Below are 18280 nucleotides of genomic sequence, written 5' to 3'. Positions count from 1 at the left end.
GAGACTGACTTTGTGGCTGTGCCTTTAAATATGTAAATAGCTTTGCTCTGATTGGCTAATGCAGTCTTGGTGTCGATGAGTTGGATATTTATATTTAATTTATTGGTTATAGGTCCGGTAGGGGGGGCGGCACGGTGGTGTAGTGTTTAGCGTTGTCGCCTCACAGCAAGAAGGTCCGGGTTCAAGCCCCATGGCCGGTGAGGGCCTTTCTGTGTGGAGTTTGCATGTTCTCCCCATGTCCGCGTGGGTTTCCTCCGGGTGCTCCGGTTTCCCCCACAGTCCAAAGACATGCAGGTTAGGTTAACTGGTGACTCTAAATTGAGCGTAGGTGTGAATGTGAGTGTGAATGGTTGTCTGTGTCTATGTGTCAGCCCTGTGATGACCTGGCGACTTGTCCAGGGTGTACCCCGCCTTTCGCCCGTAGTCAGCTGGGATAGGCTCCAGCTTGCCTGCGACCCTGTAGAACAGGATAAAGCGGCTAGAGATAATGAGATGAGATTATTGACAGTATAATTATTTATTGTTGTCAGTGTGAGTGTTGCTGCAATTTATAAATGCTTATGAGTGTGATTGACCAGCAAGCTGAAAACAATTACATCGTCACAGTCTGTTCATATATACAAAGATGCAAATGATTAGAACGCCCAATTAGTCTGTGCTCTCGGACTCACATTGGTTTATCCACTGAGATGTTGTGCCAATTAGAAATGATCAGACCTGATACTAAATTACATACACTTGCATATATAACCTCTGACCTGAACTTTGTTTTGCACTTGGAAAAGCTTTACACATTCTTTGACATGGAAATGTCATGAAAAAATTCTCACACAGGGGAAAAAACAACAACAAAACGCTAAGGTTACATGACATCTAGACTGCTAACAAGGTTTCCTGATTCTCAAGGTCTCCCCCCCGTCTTTGGTTGCTTGTCCTCACCATCATTGCTCTCATCTCAGCTTGATTGTTAGAAGGCTTTTTTTTGTGTAAATGGCTGCGGCTGAGGAAAATTTACTACAAATAAAAATTAACTGAATAAGGTTTATACTGCAAAGTGGATGTGAGGAGAAGTGATTTTACAAGTAAACAGTAAGTAGTGGGCAACAGTCAGAGATTGCATGCACCAAACTCCAGATATAAACACTACTCAGTCATGGAAAGAACCTTTTTCAACTTTATTTCATAGTTGTAAAGCAAAGCAAACATTGATTTATGAAGGCATAAAGTCATCTGATGTAATTATGGCACCACTTCAAGTAATTAATCAAATCTTCCAACAAAATAAATGAAATATAGATTTTTTTTTTAATTTTCACCTTGAACCCAAGAAAAAAAAAGAAACATATTTTTAATACGACTCATCAGCTTATATATCTTTCTTGCATGTTGCACTGCCATCGTTTTTGTGATCATGTTGCACGTCCTGTCAAATAAGGCTGTTTTTCTTTTGAACACATAGTTTAGTAAAAAATATTGAGTGCGTGCTCTGTTTAGAAAGAAAGAAAGAAAGAAAGAAAGAAAGAAAGAAAGAAAGAAAGAAAGAAAGAAAGAGCCACAAAGAAACCCGTTTGCATGCATTAGGGAAAAACCGAGACACATTCATGTTAACGAATTCCACAAAAACAAATCATCAGTGTGAGGCATCAGTGAGCAAGATTAGAAGAAACTGTCAAACGTGGACATAAAAAGAGATGTAGGAGAGGTTTCTATAATGTGGCATGGTCTTTGAAACACAATATAGGAAAACATGTGAACCTCTCCGACATGTGTAGTGATGCATTACTGTATAGACCTGTTAACATCATTTGAAAGAAAAAAAAATTACTTGCAAACAAAGATATGCTGTAGTTTTCTTATTTAGTTTAAACTACCCTGGTTTGACTGTTTTATCAGGCCAGTATATAAAAAAGGAAAAGAAAAAAAAAACTTTCTATGAGGTCTCCTTTCCATGTTCAGCATTCAAATTAAATTGTCCACATAAAGAATATATAGAATTTGGAAATCCATATTATTTTGCATACTGTTTAATTATTTTATTTCATATATTTTCTATATTTATAGTTCATATCAGTTTTATTTTATCTATATTAATTGCATGTGGAATCCAAGCACTAAAATGCATCTGATATTTTTTTCCCATTTCACTAAGCACTTACTGTATTAATGCCAAGTGTTTAATTTCATCATTGGCTTGCATATTCATACATATGGCCATATGCAGACATGGACATTCATACTGACATGTCACTTTTAGCATGAAGTATTAAAGGAAAAAACAAACAAACCCAAACATCTGTAATTGATAGAAAGGTGCAGGTGTTACAGCAGACCTTGTGCAAAGCATCAGTCAATCAGAATATATTCTTTAGAAGCATAAATTAAGAACCCATCTAACCCAGAGTACTAACTTTTTTATTTAAACACCTGTTCAGATCCAGCACCAGGAAACCTGGAGAATGGAAATGATCAAGCAGCAATTCAGTGAGGTAAAGTATCACCCCGTAACCCTTTAGATTCTTCGATATGTTCATGTGTGTCTCTCTAATATATGTTTCATTAAATTCTGAATTAAATGAGGAAAAGAAAGGAAAAGAACAAAGGAAGGAGGATGGCGGTGGACAGATCCTCTCCGTGGGTTTTTTTCAGGAGACTCCACCGTGTGGTGTCATGTTCACCTTCGCACAGTTTGCCGGTGCGTGTAACTACGAGGCTGATTGTCTTCTCACTCCTTACTCGGCTCACTCTTATCACTGGAGCCATCTGAAGGAACAAAATGCAATGGAAATTAAAAAAAAAAAAAAGGTCAGTAGAAAGGACTAGTTTACTGGAAGGAGTGAACAAATTAGCACAACAACAACAGTCTTACAACTTGCATAAATCTGCATGAACCAACCAGCATGAAAAGTCCAGCTTCACCCCACTGTCCTTGTTTATTCCTTTATTATTATTATTATTATTATTATTATTATTAATAAAAAGCACATATTTCATCAAGTATAATGAAAATGATCATGCAATTATGTGAGTGAGGAACTTTTAAGCAGTTAAGGTTAGGATGATTGTAATATTACCAGTTGTAGGTCTTCTGATGGTTTCTTTTGTATAAAAGCCCTAAAACCCCATTCTTGTTTGCAGACGAATCCTCAAGTGGAAAGTAACTGACAGCACAGTCTGCTTCTGAGACTTGTGTTAATCCAATCGTAGTTATTTTCTGCTGAGTGTTACAGCTTGGATGCTTGAGCTGGATGAACTTTTACAACACAGAATAACATTTAAAGTTCTGTTCGATTTATTTTCATAATTAGCTTTTTACTGTTTTGGGGTATAAACCTTAGGCTTCCACACAATATGATTTAGATTTTTAAAACAGTTTGATATTTGACGATACCACAGAATCTGCTACAATATGATATGATTTTATTCGATTTTGTATCCCCTGAGCAATATGTAACCAAATTTTTTTCAGAACCTAGCATCTCGTGCAGGCCTACTAGCGGTATTAGTACACGAATACTTGTAACACAGAGAAGGACTATTAAGTATCGTTTCTATCACACTGCTAGCCTATTATATTAAGTACACATCCATTTAAAGATATAAAATTTAGTTTTTACGAAGTAATCTGGCTCTTAAAAAATTATAATCATAATATAATTATATAATAATAATGATAATAATAATAATATAATTGATTTATGGTTGTTGTTATGATTCATTTCAGTAGTTGCCATTAAACTGATATGTCAATCTGAATTGTCCAACCCCTATTAGATATAGTTTCTGTGGTGCATGTGCCACCAACTGCCAAAAAAAAGGACAATGTCAAGGTTTTTAGGTTTTTTTATATATATATATTAGTGCTGTCAAAAATGTCGCGTTATTAACGCGTTAACTTGACTCAATTTTAACGGCAATAATTTTTTTATCGCGAGATTAACGCTCTGTGACATGATGTAGGTTTTTCATAAGCTTTTGAAACTGCCAGGAACTTGGAACAGAGACTTTGCTTAGAAAAACGATAGCAGCTAGCCACGCCCCGCACAGCCAGAGTCCTCTGCCCTCCTCCCTCAAAGAACCAGCGCGGGCGGGGCGCGCTAGTAGAGATGGGATTTATGGCTCTTTGATGGGATCCGCATCTTTGTGATCCGTTCTTTGAAAAGAGCTGTTCAAAAGACTGGCTCATTTGGCTCTTTTTAAATATTTATTCAGTTTTAAGAAGACAGCGTCTAAAGAAGCCAGATCCCTCTGAACCGTAAACTCAATGCTATCCCAGAAATCCTTCCTGTAATATGCAAATTTGGCCGCCTCTGATTGGACAGCGCGACGCATCAACAGGCAGAAAGTGTAAAAGTACAAAATGTGTTAAGTGAGCTGAAACAGTAAAGATCAGATTCAATGCAATATTTATCAACGAACAACTTAAAGTTAATATAATAGTGTACTTTATATTATAATCAAGCATGTCAAGCCTACCGTCACTGTGTAACCTGTCTCTCTGATAGACTAACTCAAGCAGTAGATTACTTCACTCGTGGTTCTCTTGTTAGTCTCGGGACGAAGAGCCACGGTGCTCAGCTTAGGTTTCAGTTTGCAGTGGCTGTGTCAAGACGTGTTATGCTTTGCAATAAGAAAAACATTGGTACAAAACAAGCCCATTCACTTTTTTATGCTGGTAAGAGAATTACAATGGTTTTTCGTGTGACAAAAACGTGCGATTAAATTGCAATTAATCGCGAGTTTACTATGACAGTCGCGACATTAATCGCGATTAAATATTTTAATTGCTTGACAGCACTAATATATATATATATATATATATATATATATATATATATATATATATATATATACATACACACACACACACACACACACACAGAAACGACAATACAACAGACAAAAATAAATAAATAAATGATAAAAGGGGGGAGGGATGTAAGCAAACAGTTGGCCTAACTATTCCTGCGTGTAGAATTGTTTAGATTCCTCAATAAAAGTTTGGACAAATGAAAATAACTTTCTATTGTTATCAAAAGATAACAAATTGGAAACAAATAAGAAAGAGGATACTTTAACTGAGTCCGACATAGTAGACCAACTGCTTGCAAATAAATGAGCAGCTGAGGAGAGCAGTTTGTTCCTATGGGCAGCAAAAAGTGGACAATAAAGAAAAAAATGCTTTATCGTTTCGGAACGAAAACCAACATAAGCAAGCAGACGATATTTTACATCCAATACGAAAAAGATAATAATTAAGCGAGCATGCATTTAACCTCAATTGAGTGTGTAAAATTGACAAATATCTATTAAGGCGATAATCATAAAGAGTGTTTGGCGAACGATTAGATAAATTAGACAACAAAGCTTTTTTAAACAAACAGAGTTAAGACTGCGAATTTCAAGACTAAGATATATATATACACACACACACACACCGTGGTGCTTGAAAGTTTGTGAACCCTTTAGAATTTTCTATATTTCTGCATAAATATAATCTAAAACATCATCAGATTTTCACACAAGTCCTAAAAGTAGATAAAGAGAACCCAGTTAAACAAATGAGACAAAAAATATTATACTTGGTCATTTATTTATTGATGAAAATGATCCAATATTACATATCTGTGAGTGGCAAAAGTATGTGAACCTCTAGGATTAGCAGTTAATTTGAAGGTGAAATTAGAGTCAGGTGTTTTCAATCAATGGGATGACAATCAGGTGTGAGTGGGCACCCTGTTTTATTTAAAGAACAGGGATCTATCAAAGTCTGATCTTCACAACACATGTTTGTGGAAGTGTATCATGGCACAAACAAAAGAGATTTCTGAGGACCTCAGAAAAAGCGTTGTTGATGCTCATCAGGCTGGAAAAGGTTACAAAACCATCTAAAGAGTTTGGACTCCACCAATCCACAGTCACAGACTGTGTACAAATGGAGGAAATTCAAGGCCATTGTTACCCTCCCCAGGAGTGGCCGACCAACAAAGATCACTCCAAGAGCAAGGCATGTAATAGTCGGCGAGGCCACAAAGGACCCCGGGGTAACTTCGAAGCAACTGAAGGCCTCTCTCACATTGGATAATGTTAATGTTCATGAGTCCATCATCAGGAGAACACTGAACAATAATGGTGTGCATGGCAGGGTTGCAAGGAGAAAGCCACTGCTCTCCAAAAAGAACATTGCTGCTTGTCTGCAGTTTGCTAAAGATCACGTGGACAAGCCAGAAGGCTATTGGAAAAATGTTTTGTGGATGGATGAGACCAAAATAGAACTTTTTGGTTTAAATGAGAAGCGTTATGTTTGGAGAAAGGAAAACACTGCATTCCAGCATAAGAACCTTATCTCATCTTTGACACATGGTGGTGGTAGTATCATGGTTTGGGCCTGTTTTGCTGCATCTGGTCCAGGACGGCTTGCCATCATTGATGGAACAATGAATTCTGAATTATACCAGTGAATTCAGTACTATGATTGACTAAGTGTGTCCAAACTTTTGACTGGTCCTGTATTTGGTACAAATTACAGTGTGGTGTCGTGATTTGAGTCATCAGGGTTACTCTAAGGTACCAGTGAGTACCTGCTTTACCCAATATTTAATACTGTTACTACACTAATTTAGTGTTGTTAATGTGTGGTATTGGTTTGCCTTTTTTTTTTCAGCTAAAGGATGACATCTGTCCCGCGATTGACATAATCATGATCTACACACCTACTACTGTACATGGTAAGCAAGCTGCATTTTCGCTGAACACATTTATAGAGTACTCATTACTTATACATACACACTGAAAAGCCAAGGCAGTTTTTCCTGTTTGCATGATAAAATCTGACATTATATATGATAAAGTTAATCTGATCCTGCTGTCAGCAGCTATGTGATAGCAGGTGGTTAAATGAGAGGACAGTTAAGCTCATTTTAATACATTTTATCAAAACTGACACAATCACCAAAGCGGTTGGGACATCACCAACGCAGTTATTAAGGTTGAGCATATTGAAGGAGGCTCTTCTCACAGGTCAAAGCTCTGACAGTATATGACTGTGAGGTACTTTATGTGGGAGTTAAGACAGTTTCTTAAGCCTGACCCAAGATTTTCAGTTGTGTGTTGAATATTTAATACTATTATTTAATTTTAGTTTATTATTCATTTCTGGACATATACCGTATATCAAGGCTACGTACTACCCCTTCACTAGCAGTTTCCTGCTGAAAGCCTGTTTATGGCTCTTTTCCATTGCATGGTATCAGATCAACTTGACTTGCTTTTGGTGTCAGTAGTTTGTTTTCCACTATAGCTGGTCGTCATAGCGATGCCACATGCAACTGCCATGATGTCATCTTCCACACGACACACACAGTAACATTATGATTATGTATACTACTACTCATGTGCATGTTTGTGTGTGTGCATGCAAAATGGTGTTATGTCAAGCCGAAGTTGCCACAATTTGTCACATTTCTAATGCATTTTGTTAACCAAACAAAAAGAAAAGGCGGAAAAATAGCTGGTTCTGAACTGTCAGGACGTAATGGTGACGGCATAAGTTACCATAAAGTGCCATCAACAAACCAAAACCCAACAACCCGGCTGTATATGCTTAAGGGATGAAAGCACAGGGTTTTCAATCATAGAATGCAGGTTTATGTCCTCAGCTCAGCATATTTTATTTGGGGAACATTTTGTTGCAGGTAACTTATTTAAAATTAGCCGGCCTGTACTGACATTTTGCCGAACTCTGTCGGTGTGTTTAAAAAAAAAAATGTTATGGGTTGACTGAGGTTTTGTAATGAATCAAACATCATGGCATAGCATTGCATTACTTGGACTGAAACAGGATTCTATATGTCTTCCTGAAAGTTAGGATCTCGAATGGTTTCTTCTGAAGGTCTGAGGCCTGTTTTAATATGCTTACTGACTACAGAAATGAGAGGCATTGTGTATATACACTCATCGGTTTTACGAACAGAGGGTGAGGGGGAATATCAGTATAGGCTGGCTAATTTTAAATGACTTACTTGCAGCAAAACTTTCCAAAAACAAAACATGCCGAGTGGGGACGCAAATCTGTGTTCTCAGATTGAAAGCCCCATACTGTACCTTCACAATTATACCATACATAGCATCAACAACATTTGGGATTTTTTTTTTTTTTTGCTGCTTGTAAACGGATAGCACTTTTTATTCTGCTACTTCTTGACAGTTTGGGTTTTTTTATGCTAGCATTTTTTTTTATGTTTGCTTAATAAAACACATTAAAAATGTGACTAATTGTGGCAACTTCAGCTTCACATAACACTGTTTCATGTGCACATATAAAGACGTGCATGAGGGGTGAAAACACACATCAGTGAACACACAACACAGACTATCCACAACTTTGGCCTGATGGAAAACCAAAAAAGGCGAGTAGAGTCGAGTCAAGCTGATGATATGCAGTGGAAAAGAGCCATTAGTCTAACCAGCTACTAAAACACTGGACAAGCTGGTTGCCCATCTTTTCCAGTTGGTAACCTCTATGAATGCTACACTGGAGATAAATTATCTCATCTCATCTCATTATCTCTAGCCGCTTTATCCTGTTCTACAGGGTCGCAGGCAAGCTGGAGCCTATCCCAGCTGACTACGGGCGAAAGGCGGGGTACACCCTGGACAAGTCACCAGGTCATCACAGGGCTGACACATAGACACAGACAACCATTCACACTCACATTCACACCTACGGTCAATTTAGAGTCACCAGTTAACCTAACCTGCATGTCTTTGGACTGTGGGGGAAACCGGAGCACCCGGAGGAAACCCACGCAGACACGGGGAGAACATGCAAACTCCACACAGAAAGGCCCTCATAGGCCACGGGGCTCAAACCCGGACCTTCTTGCTGTGAGGCGACAGCGCTAACCACTACACCACCATGCCGCCCGGAGATAAATTAGTTTTGAGAAAATAACAGAAAGAGAGTCATCAATTTAATCAAGTATTAAGGAATCTAGAAAGCAACTCGCCTGGGGGAAGCCATGGCCTAATGGTTAGAGAAGCAGCTTTGGGACCAAAAGGTCACCAGTTCGAGTCCCTGGACCAGTAGGAATGGCTGAAGTGCCCTTGAGCAAGGCACCTAACCCCTAACTGCTCCCCAGGCTACTCTGGGTATGTTGTACTCTGGATAAGAGTGTCTGCTAAATGGCATTAATGCAATGCTACGTAATGTAATGTAAAGATGATGTCCCAGTTTGTTCAGCTCAGCTTGTGTTTTGGCAGCTGATAGCAGATCAGACTCAAGGCCTTTACATGTACAGTGTGATGTGAATAAACAATGCAAAAGTGTGGAAAAAAATTTAAAATGACAACTTTAACGCAAAACTAATATTCACGTTAAGTGACATGGTTATGTGAGTACCCCATAAAAACAATCACCTGACAATGAAATCAACAAGTGATGATGAGTTGGTGCTTATTCTTTTATTTATTCTAACAAAGAAAATTTTGGGTTCGTCCTATTCTGAGAAGTAGGCGAGAACACGGGGAGTTTCATTACTTGGTTCAGGAGTTTCTGAAACTGATAACAACCTTCACCACATTACAAAGTAGGCTACGCACCATGGATTGGACACCCACCATTTTCACTTCCAAGCTCCTCTCCTATTTTTTCCAGATGTTCTCTTTAAAAAGTCGTTATCTTTATTATTTTTGTTACCCTTGTCAAACAACGCTGGTTTTTGAGACCCAAACTGAATGAGAGACTCCACCAAGCCTGCAAGAGTGATGACGTTTCCACAACCTGCGCCTTGATTGGTTGAACGCATTCCTTTTGCAGATGAACTAACAGAAAAATCAAACCTGCTGCAAAAAAAAAAAAATCACTTTTTGCCCACGTTCACCTTTGATATGAAAGTGTTCATTTACAGGATAGGTATTCGAAAAAATTTATTTTCAGACAAAAATATAATGAGAAATCGCATCGTATGGGTAAAAACCTTAAGACAGATTTTTCAGCAGCATATCCAGCAAATTATTAAGTGTATGTATATTGACATTTGACACTATCATATGCAGAAATTTATGATGACTATAACAAAATAAATCTGGTCCAATATTGTAGATGTGGTGACGCATCACAGTGGTTAGTAGCAGCTGCTAACAAAAAGAGCTTAGATGAACAAATCTGTTCAAGTGTAAGTTTCATCATATAGCGTCTTGTCTTTTTGCAATTTACCAACACATCTGAGGATAACATTGATATTCATAACTTTTTTTTTTTACCTCCACCAACTTTGACGGAAGCGGTTATGTTTACGCCTCTGTTTGTTTGCTGTTCCCAACATAACTCAAAACGTAGTGGATGGATTTTGATGAATTTTGGCGTACAGCTTTAGTATTATCCTAGGTTTAAATGATTTGATTTTGATGTTGATTTGTAGCTTAGTGGAGGTACACACTCTCCCAAGTGCCCTTCTAGTTATTTTCTTGTTTCCTTTGTCATCACATTAAAAAAAGATTTATAGTCTAACAGAAGTTGGCTAAAATATTAGCTTCTGTGATCAGTAATGTTCTCTTAACACTAAGCATATGAAAAGTGAGTATATCATGTGTTCACTGCCCCAGATCAAAATGACTAAACTGCGATTCCTGTTAAATGTCCTTGTCTGTGTATCTGCTAATTTTGTATAACTTTATACCAGAGTGCTATTTATTTAACAGTGATGGAGTTTTTGTGAGGAGTCATTTATCCAGACTGTTTGTAAGGAGTCTCCAGTGTCAAGAGTCAACAGTAATACTGTGACTACGTTTCCAGACTCAGGAAAGTCTTCAGGACATAGGGCCATATTTTTTTCTATGAAAATTGAGGGGCTGGAGAGGGAACAATTTATAGCTGATGTAGTGCAAGTGTTAACGGGAACTCGCTTGTTTCGTTAACATGCCACAACAGGAAAACTAACTAGAACTGGATATAAAGATTGACATGTAGTTCTGTGATCAATAAATAAAACACAATTGTTGGAAAATTACTGTGGTATAAGAGGAATAAGAGAGTTGATGCATGTTATCGGAAAATAATCAGCTTTGGGGTTGTAAGAGTAACTTTGATCCATCTCAGGCTCCATCACACCATCCTGTTGTTGATTATTTTACTTTGACAGCAGGCCATATCATGTTTACATGAAACTATTTTCCCATATTTTGTGTGTGTGTGTAAGGTAATTATCTATGGTATGTACAGTGTAAAATTCATGGTGTAACTACGTCAGATTTCATTTTCATATTATAGCATTAAAACAGATTCACCTCACACTCCTGTCACACTACATTTCTATAACTCTCTGACTTCTTTAGTTTATTTAAATCAGGAAGTGAAAGTTCTAGTCCTGTGTCGCCAGTCCTACTCTCCCCCTGTGGACGTGTTACAGGCTTTCACAAAAAACAAACAAACAAACAAACAAACAAACAAACAAACAAACAAACAAACAAACAAACAAACAAACAAAAAAGAACCCCACTCATTTACTGAATTGAATCAGATGCAATAGAATTGGGAGTGTGCTAAATTGGCCCTGAGGGACTAGAATTGCTTGGCTCTGTCCTAATCTCATCACCATTGCTCCCATCCATTGAGCAAAGCATCAGAATCAAAGGCATACAGTTTGAATGTTATATTTTCTGGAAGGCAAACATTTAAGCACAGTCTGAATCCCAGATTATAAACATTCAGTGCTGTCTGGCCTACATAAGCAAACCAAAGTCATTACATCAACCCAAACTTCTGGCTCCAAACCTTTGTCCAGCCACACACCATTTTCACTCAAGTTTGTACCCGGTCCTAGTTTTACTGTCTGAAATGGATTTACTCATTTCTTCACCAAGAGCCATTTTCAGAGTTAAGCGCACTCAGGTTGGACTTAATAGTGAAATTGCGCAGTATTCAGACCTCAGACATAACTACAGACTTAAGCACTATTCAGAGAGTTACACAAGAATTACGACAGGGTGACGTTTGGCTAAACCAGAGGCTTACTTACAGTTGCATGCAATTCTGACCTTGAAAGTAAACCTACTTTGAGCTCCCGAGTGGCACAACAGAAAAACGTTAGCCCTAATCATCTGGAGATCTCAAGTTGAAGAGGGCAAAACTAGCATGTGCTCTGAGGGAGCGACAGCATACTCTCACTTCCCTTCAATTACAGTGACACTCGCCAATCACACACATCTGTGAGCTCATGTACAGTATGTGGAAGTAGTGCTTTCCTCCAAATGTGTAATGCCACCGCTGACACTGTATGAGCAGCAGTTCAAAAAGATGCAGGTGGCTGGGATCATGTGCCTCAGAGGAAACACATGATAGCCCTTGCCCTCCCTGGTTGCTGTCATGTGATAAAGGAGGGCTTTTTTTAAATGATATCTCTTTGTATTACATGCAGCACCATATGCCAGGCTGAAATTTGTTTGGGGCCATAAATGCACAAAACCCCCCACTGTGGAATGCCATTTGTGGTCAATATTAAATACATACATATAACTATTAATTAACCAAAAACTTTGTCCATCTAATGTCCTTGAAAATGTTTTTTTTCCCTCCATGAATGCCACCAGAGACATCTTAATTTGATACATTGCTTATCTCAAGCACCGAAAATTTTATGGATGAAAGTAGGAATTAAATTAAAGTGAGCTGTGAGTATACCAGGGGAGTGCTTGGTCAGCATATCCTTCAAACCTTGGGTAAATTTTCTTTACAGGAGAATGCATGGAATTAGCAAAAACATCAAAAAAGGTGAATTCAGAATAGTGTGACAGAACGGGGACGCTAAAATTTATGACCTTAATTTAGTATCTCCTGGTTTCATCAAGTTTAATCAACTGTTGCTGCACAACATAAAATACAGAATAATAATAATATGGGCTGGATCAACTGCTATTCTGTAAGCTGCCTAACAGCATTTAATTATTGTTAGATTAAACTAAATTTCATTCTTTGCATTTTCTAGCCATGATTTTTGGGCTTAAAGGGCTGATGACATGAACATGACTCTATGCAATTTCTTAAATAAACTATACAACATGGCAAACGTGTTACATTTCTGTTATAATTATGTGAAAAGAAGCTGTTGTTACGCAAATATCCAACTTTTAATTGCACAGCGCAAGAAAACTGGGTCCGTGGCTCGCGGCCATGTTGTGACGTCAGCGGAAGAACACGCTGCGGTTCACTGGCTGTTCTACTCATAGACATCCTATGGTTCTACTCTGGTTCTACTCAATGGAAATGGCGGATGAAAACGCCGGTGAACTCTCTAGTGCTAGCTCTTCCTCTTCTGGGAGTCTAGAATTGTGTTGATCTCTTCCGAATAGAATCTATGATAGCCTACCCTCTTTACCCTTTGCCTCTCGTTGCTAGGCGGCAGTTACATGAAAGCCGCAAGCTTTCACAAGCAAATACATGACTGATATCACGCTGATCTTATGATTACATTTATGATTATCATGTAGAATCTATAGCTCTACGTACCTTTATCTTATGTCAATTCACAACACATGTTCTGACAGGAGGACTGTCTTTGGATCCGGCATAGCTACTAGTAGACCCCCTCCGGAATACTGGCAGTGTTGCCAGATTGGGAGGAATCCCGCCCAGTTGGGCGGTTTCAAGTGCATTTTGGTGGGTTTTGAACATGTTTTGGGCTGGAAAACGTCAGCAGTATCTGTTGCCAGATACTGCTGACGTTTTCCAGCCCAAAACATGTTCAAAACCCACCAAAATGCACTTGAAACCGCTCAACTGGGCGGGAAACCTCCCAATCTGGCAACACTCTGTAGGCACTGCTGATGGTAGTAACACACGTTTGTGATGAACTGAACACCCAAGAGATTCTTTTAAGCTGGGAAGAGTGTCAAAACAATCCAAATCGAAGTGTTCAGAGCACAGGACGGATGTTGGTGAGGGCTCCCACTTGTCACGAGTGCGCCTGACTTGCTTCACCCACTTCGCATGCAGCTCGGGATCTCTGGGAAACTTGAATAAACTTACCCCATCCTTGTAGGTTTTGGAGCAAAAGCCGGCAACACAACGCGAAGGCATAATAACTACATATATAATAATGTATAATAATAATACTAATAATGACAAACTGAGGCGGCACGGTGGTGTAGTGGTTAGCGCTGTTGCCTCACAGCAAGAAGGTCCTGGGTTTGAGCCCCGGGGCCGGCGAGGGCCTTTCTGTGTGGAGTTTGCATGTTCTCCCCGTGTCCGCGTGGGTTTCCTCCGGGTGCTCCGGTTTCCCCCACAGTCCAAAGACATGCAGGTTAGGTTAACTGGTGACTCTAAATTGACCGTAGGTGTGAATGTGAGTGTGAATGGTTGTCTGTGTCTATGTGTCAGCCCTGTGATGACCTGGCGACTTGTCCAGGGTGTACCCCGCCTTTCGCCCGTAGTCAGCTGGGATAGGCTCCAGCTTGCCTGCGACCCTGTAGAAGGATAAAGCGGCTAGAGATAATGAGATGAGATGAGATGAGAAACTGAACACCTGTCGCATCAACAACAAACTGGTAAGTTAGGAGGAAGGTTCTTTCGCTGACGTCATATAGCTCCTCCTCCTCTTTCGTCTCCTGGGTGCTGCAGCCCTGTCAAATTTGCCCAAATAGCCGCGTTTTTTATCGTAACTTGTAAAATAGGCGCCTTCGTGAATTAATATATGGATCATCGGGAATTACTTTTTATGTTATAAAACATCGCCAAAGATGTCAAAAACGTGTCATCAGCACTTTAAAAGGTGAGTACTTGTGTTTAGAGGCATTGGTCAAAAGACATGATTGAAAACCCTATGTGTGTAATTGTACTCAATAAAATTGTGGCAATTTTGGAGGCGCAAACTACACATCGGTAATGAACCTAAGCAGCTGCAAACCCTGATTCTGACTACGGCCCTAAAACATTTCATTCATAAAGAATATTTTTTGACCTTTGGAATGACTGCTGTCTGTTGGAGTTGCTTGGTTTGTTTCTGAAGGGCTTTTATCCTGATGTTTCACTTCACCTAGAGAGAGACAAGAAGAAGAAAGTTAGGACTATACTATTGACCCTGAAATTAAAAGTTAGAACATAACTAGGTGGCCACTTAAGCTGTCTATCGAGATTTTGCTCTGAAGATAACAGGCTGAAGCTACCAGAGGCTATGCCTAGAGCAACAAAAACACACAGAACTCTATCCTTACTTTTATTTCACTTAAACATAATTAAAGCCCTAAGTTTTACTTTCTTTAATGTCCTCCATGCATCATAAATCAAAAGCTACATGCAGTATACTCTCACAAGAATACACAGGATAAATGTAAATTTAAAAGACCAAAGTAATAAAACCTTTTCACTGTCCTGCCGTCTGTATGCTCGACTTGTACAGGACTAATAAACCATTAAGTGTGTTTATCATGTGCAGAAAGGCAGGAACAGCGTACATGCAGAAGAGCCGGGGTCTTTACAGAGTCAGCATATGAGTGCAGTGCTGAATTTAGTTAGCTGTTTAGCTTTCATATTAAATTGAAAATTAAAATTCAAGTCATTTTAATATTAATAAAACATTTTTGATTGTGCAGTTTGAAATACAGGAAAGGTACGTATGCTCCTTCTGCACACACAAGCACGCACACATGCAAAAGTGTGAGGGCAAACCAGTTTATTAAGGTAAAACAAATTAAACACATGAATGTGACAAATAATTTTTTTGCTTGTAACATACAGAAGTAAATGTTCATTCAGATTATTATATCTATTATTATAGACACATTATTACTTTAGCAATTATTATTATTACTTTTATTAATTATTTCTCAGGAACTTTACAAATTATATCGAACACACACACACACACACACACACACACACACACACACACACACACACACACACACACTTTCTCACCTTCGGGGACTTGCTAATATCAGTAGCTGTGTTTTCCTCTTCATTTTCTTCACCTATAACACACAATAGCAACATTTTGGGCCGTATACAGAATTGAGTTAAGTAAGTGTAGTAAAGGTTCATGCTGCGTTTGACTTAATTTGTTAGTGGGAAGTTGGAACTGTCATTTTCGACTGCCGTGTATTCAAACTACAAAGTGGGGAAAAAACATGGATGCCTCTGTGTTTGCCAGCTAATTGACATGATAGCTGTATATTTACGTCCTCAAAACTGTGATCTGTATGGTCAGTGTTAGACTTAACAAGATAATATGCTTATATTGATTGATCGAAAAGAAATACAGTGGTGCTTGAAAGTTTGTGAACCCTTTAGAATATTCTAAATTTCTGCATAAATATGACCTAAAACATCATCAGATTTTCATTCAAGTCATAAAAGTAGATAAAGAGAACCCAGTTAAACAAATGAGACAAAAATATTAGACTTGGTGATTTATTTTTTGAGGAAAATGATCAGTAGTATGTATCTGTGAGTGGCAAAAGTATGTGAACCTTTGCTTTCAGTATCTGGTGTGACCCCCTTGTGCAGCAATAACTGCAACTAAACGTTTCCGGTAACTGTTGATCAGTCCTGCACACCGGCTTGGAGGAATTTTAGCCCGTTCCTCCGTACAGAACAGCTTCAACTCTGGGATGTTGGTGGGTTTCCTCACATGAACTGCTCACTTCAGGTCCTTCCACAACATTTAGATTGGATTAAGGTCAGGACTTTGACTTGACCATTCCAAAACATTAACTTTATTCTTCTTTAACCATTCTTTGGTAGAATGACTTGTGTGCTTAGGGTCGTCTTCTTGCTGCATGACCCACCTTCTCTTGAGATTCAGTTCACGGACAGATGTCCTGACATTTTCCTTTAGAATTTGCTGCTATAATTCAGAATTAATTGTTCTATCAACGATGGCAAGCCGTCCTGGCCCAGTTGCAGCAAAACAGGCCCAAACAATGATACTACCACCACCATGTTTCACAGATGGGATAAGGTTCTTAAGCTGGAATGCAGTGTTTTCCTTTCTCCAAACATACCGTAATGCTTCTCAGTGAAACCAAAATGTTCTATTTTGGTCTCATCCATCCACAAAACATTTTTCCAATAACCTTCTGGCTTGTCCACATGATCTTTAGCAAACTGCAGATGAGCAGCAATGTTCTTTTTGGAGAGCAGTGGCTTTCTCCTTGCAACCCTGCCATGCACACCATTGTTGTTCAGTGTTCTCCTGATGGTGGACTCATGAACATTTAACAATAGCCAATGTGAGAGAGGCCTTCAGTTGCTTAGAAGTTACCCTGGGGTCCTTTGTGACCTCGCCGACTGTTACACACGTTGCTCTTGGAGTGATCTTTGTTGGTCGACCACTCCTGGGAAGCAATGGTCTTGACTTTCCTCCATTTGTACACAATCTGTAGATTGGTGGAGTCCAAACTCTTTAGAGATAGTTTTGTAACCTTTTCCAGCCTGATGAGCATCAACAACGCTTTTTCTGAGGTCCTCAGAAATCTCCTTTGTTCGTGCCATGATATACTTCCACAAACATGTGTTGTGAAGATCAGACTTTGATAGATCCCTGTTCTTTAAATAAAACAAGGTGCCCACTCACACCTGATTGTCATCCCATACACTGAAAACACCTCACTCTAATTTCACCTTCAAATTAACTGCTAATCCTAGAGGTTCACATACTTTTGCCACTCACAGATATGTATGGTAATATTGGATCATTTTCCTCAATAAATAAATGACCAAGTATAATTTTTTTGTCTTGTTTGTTTAACTGGGTTCTCTTTATCTACTTTCAGGACTTGTGTGAAAATCTAATGATGTTTTAGGTCATATTTATGCAGAAATATAGAAAATTCTCAAGGGTTCACAAACTTTCAAGCATCATTGTACTTGTATCAAATGTACGGAAGAACTACTTTCTTTCCTGCTGCTACTGTGAGTCGCCATGCTGATTTGAGGCCACTTGCTGACCTCGGGGTTGAGGAGACATTTCCAACTTTCTGAGTAGAAAGTCTAAAGTGAAGGATTTCTCTGATGGTCAGAAATTGGTCATTTTCTATTGGTCTTCCGTATGGGCGCTGTGTGAGATGGCTGCCTCTCCAGTAGCTCTGTAGTTTTTAGCTCTTTAAACCTCTTTTTTTCCACCTTTTTTACTTTTTTGCTCTTCTTATGAAGACATAGTGTGTTTAACTATATAACATGGATATATTTAACTTTAACACGCAACCAGGAGCCAGTTTTCTCACTTATTCGAGAGCGGAGCTGCTGGCCCTGAAAACAATGGGACGAGCCGGGATACGACACCCCATCCCA

At 38.9% G+C, this 18280-nt stretch overlaps 1 protein-coding gene across 1 annotated transcript in view; it reads right to left on the bottom strand.

Moving 5' to 3' along the window:
• Window positions 1-1154: 1154 nt before the first annotated feature.
• The window catches only part of macrod2 (mono-ADP ribosylhydrolase 2), a 1287170-nt gene continuing 1270044 nt past the window's right edge, over window positions 1155-18280 (bottom strand). The window contains exons 18-19 of the mRNA XM_060925481.1: window positions 14952-15026; window positions 1155-2760 (exon numbers count right to left, since the gene is read on the bottom strand). Of these exons, the coding sequence (XP_060781464.1) occupies window positions 2723-2760; window positions 14952-15026 (113 nt within the window). The 3' untranslated portion in view covers window positions 1155-2722. The remainder of the gene's footprint in view (window positions 2761-14951; window positions 15027-18280) is intronic.

Source organism: Neoarius graeffei, chromosome 7, assembly GCF_027579695.1.
Source record: "Neoarius graeffei isolate fNeoGra1 chromosome 7, fNeoGra1.pri, whole genome shotgun sequence".
NCBI lineage: Eukaryota > Metazoa > Chordata > Actinopteri > Siluriformes > Ariidae > Neoarius > Neoarius graeffei.
Note: the sequence above shows the minus strand (reverse complement) of the source record. Positions and strands in the feature narration are given on the sequence as shown.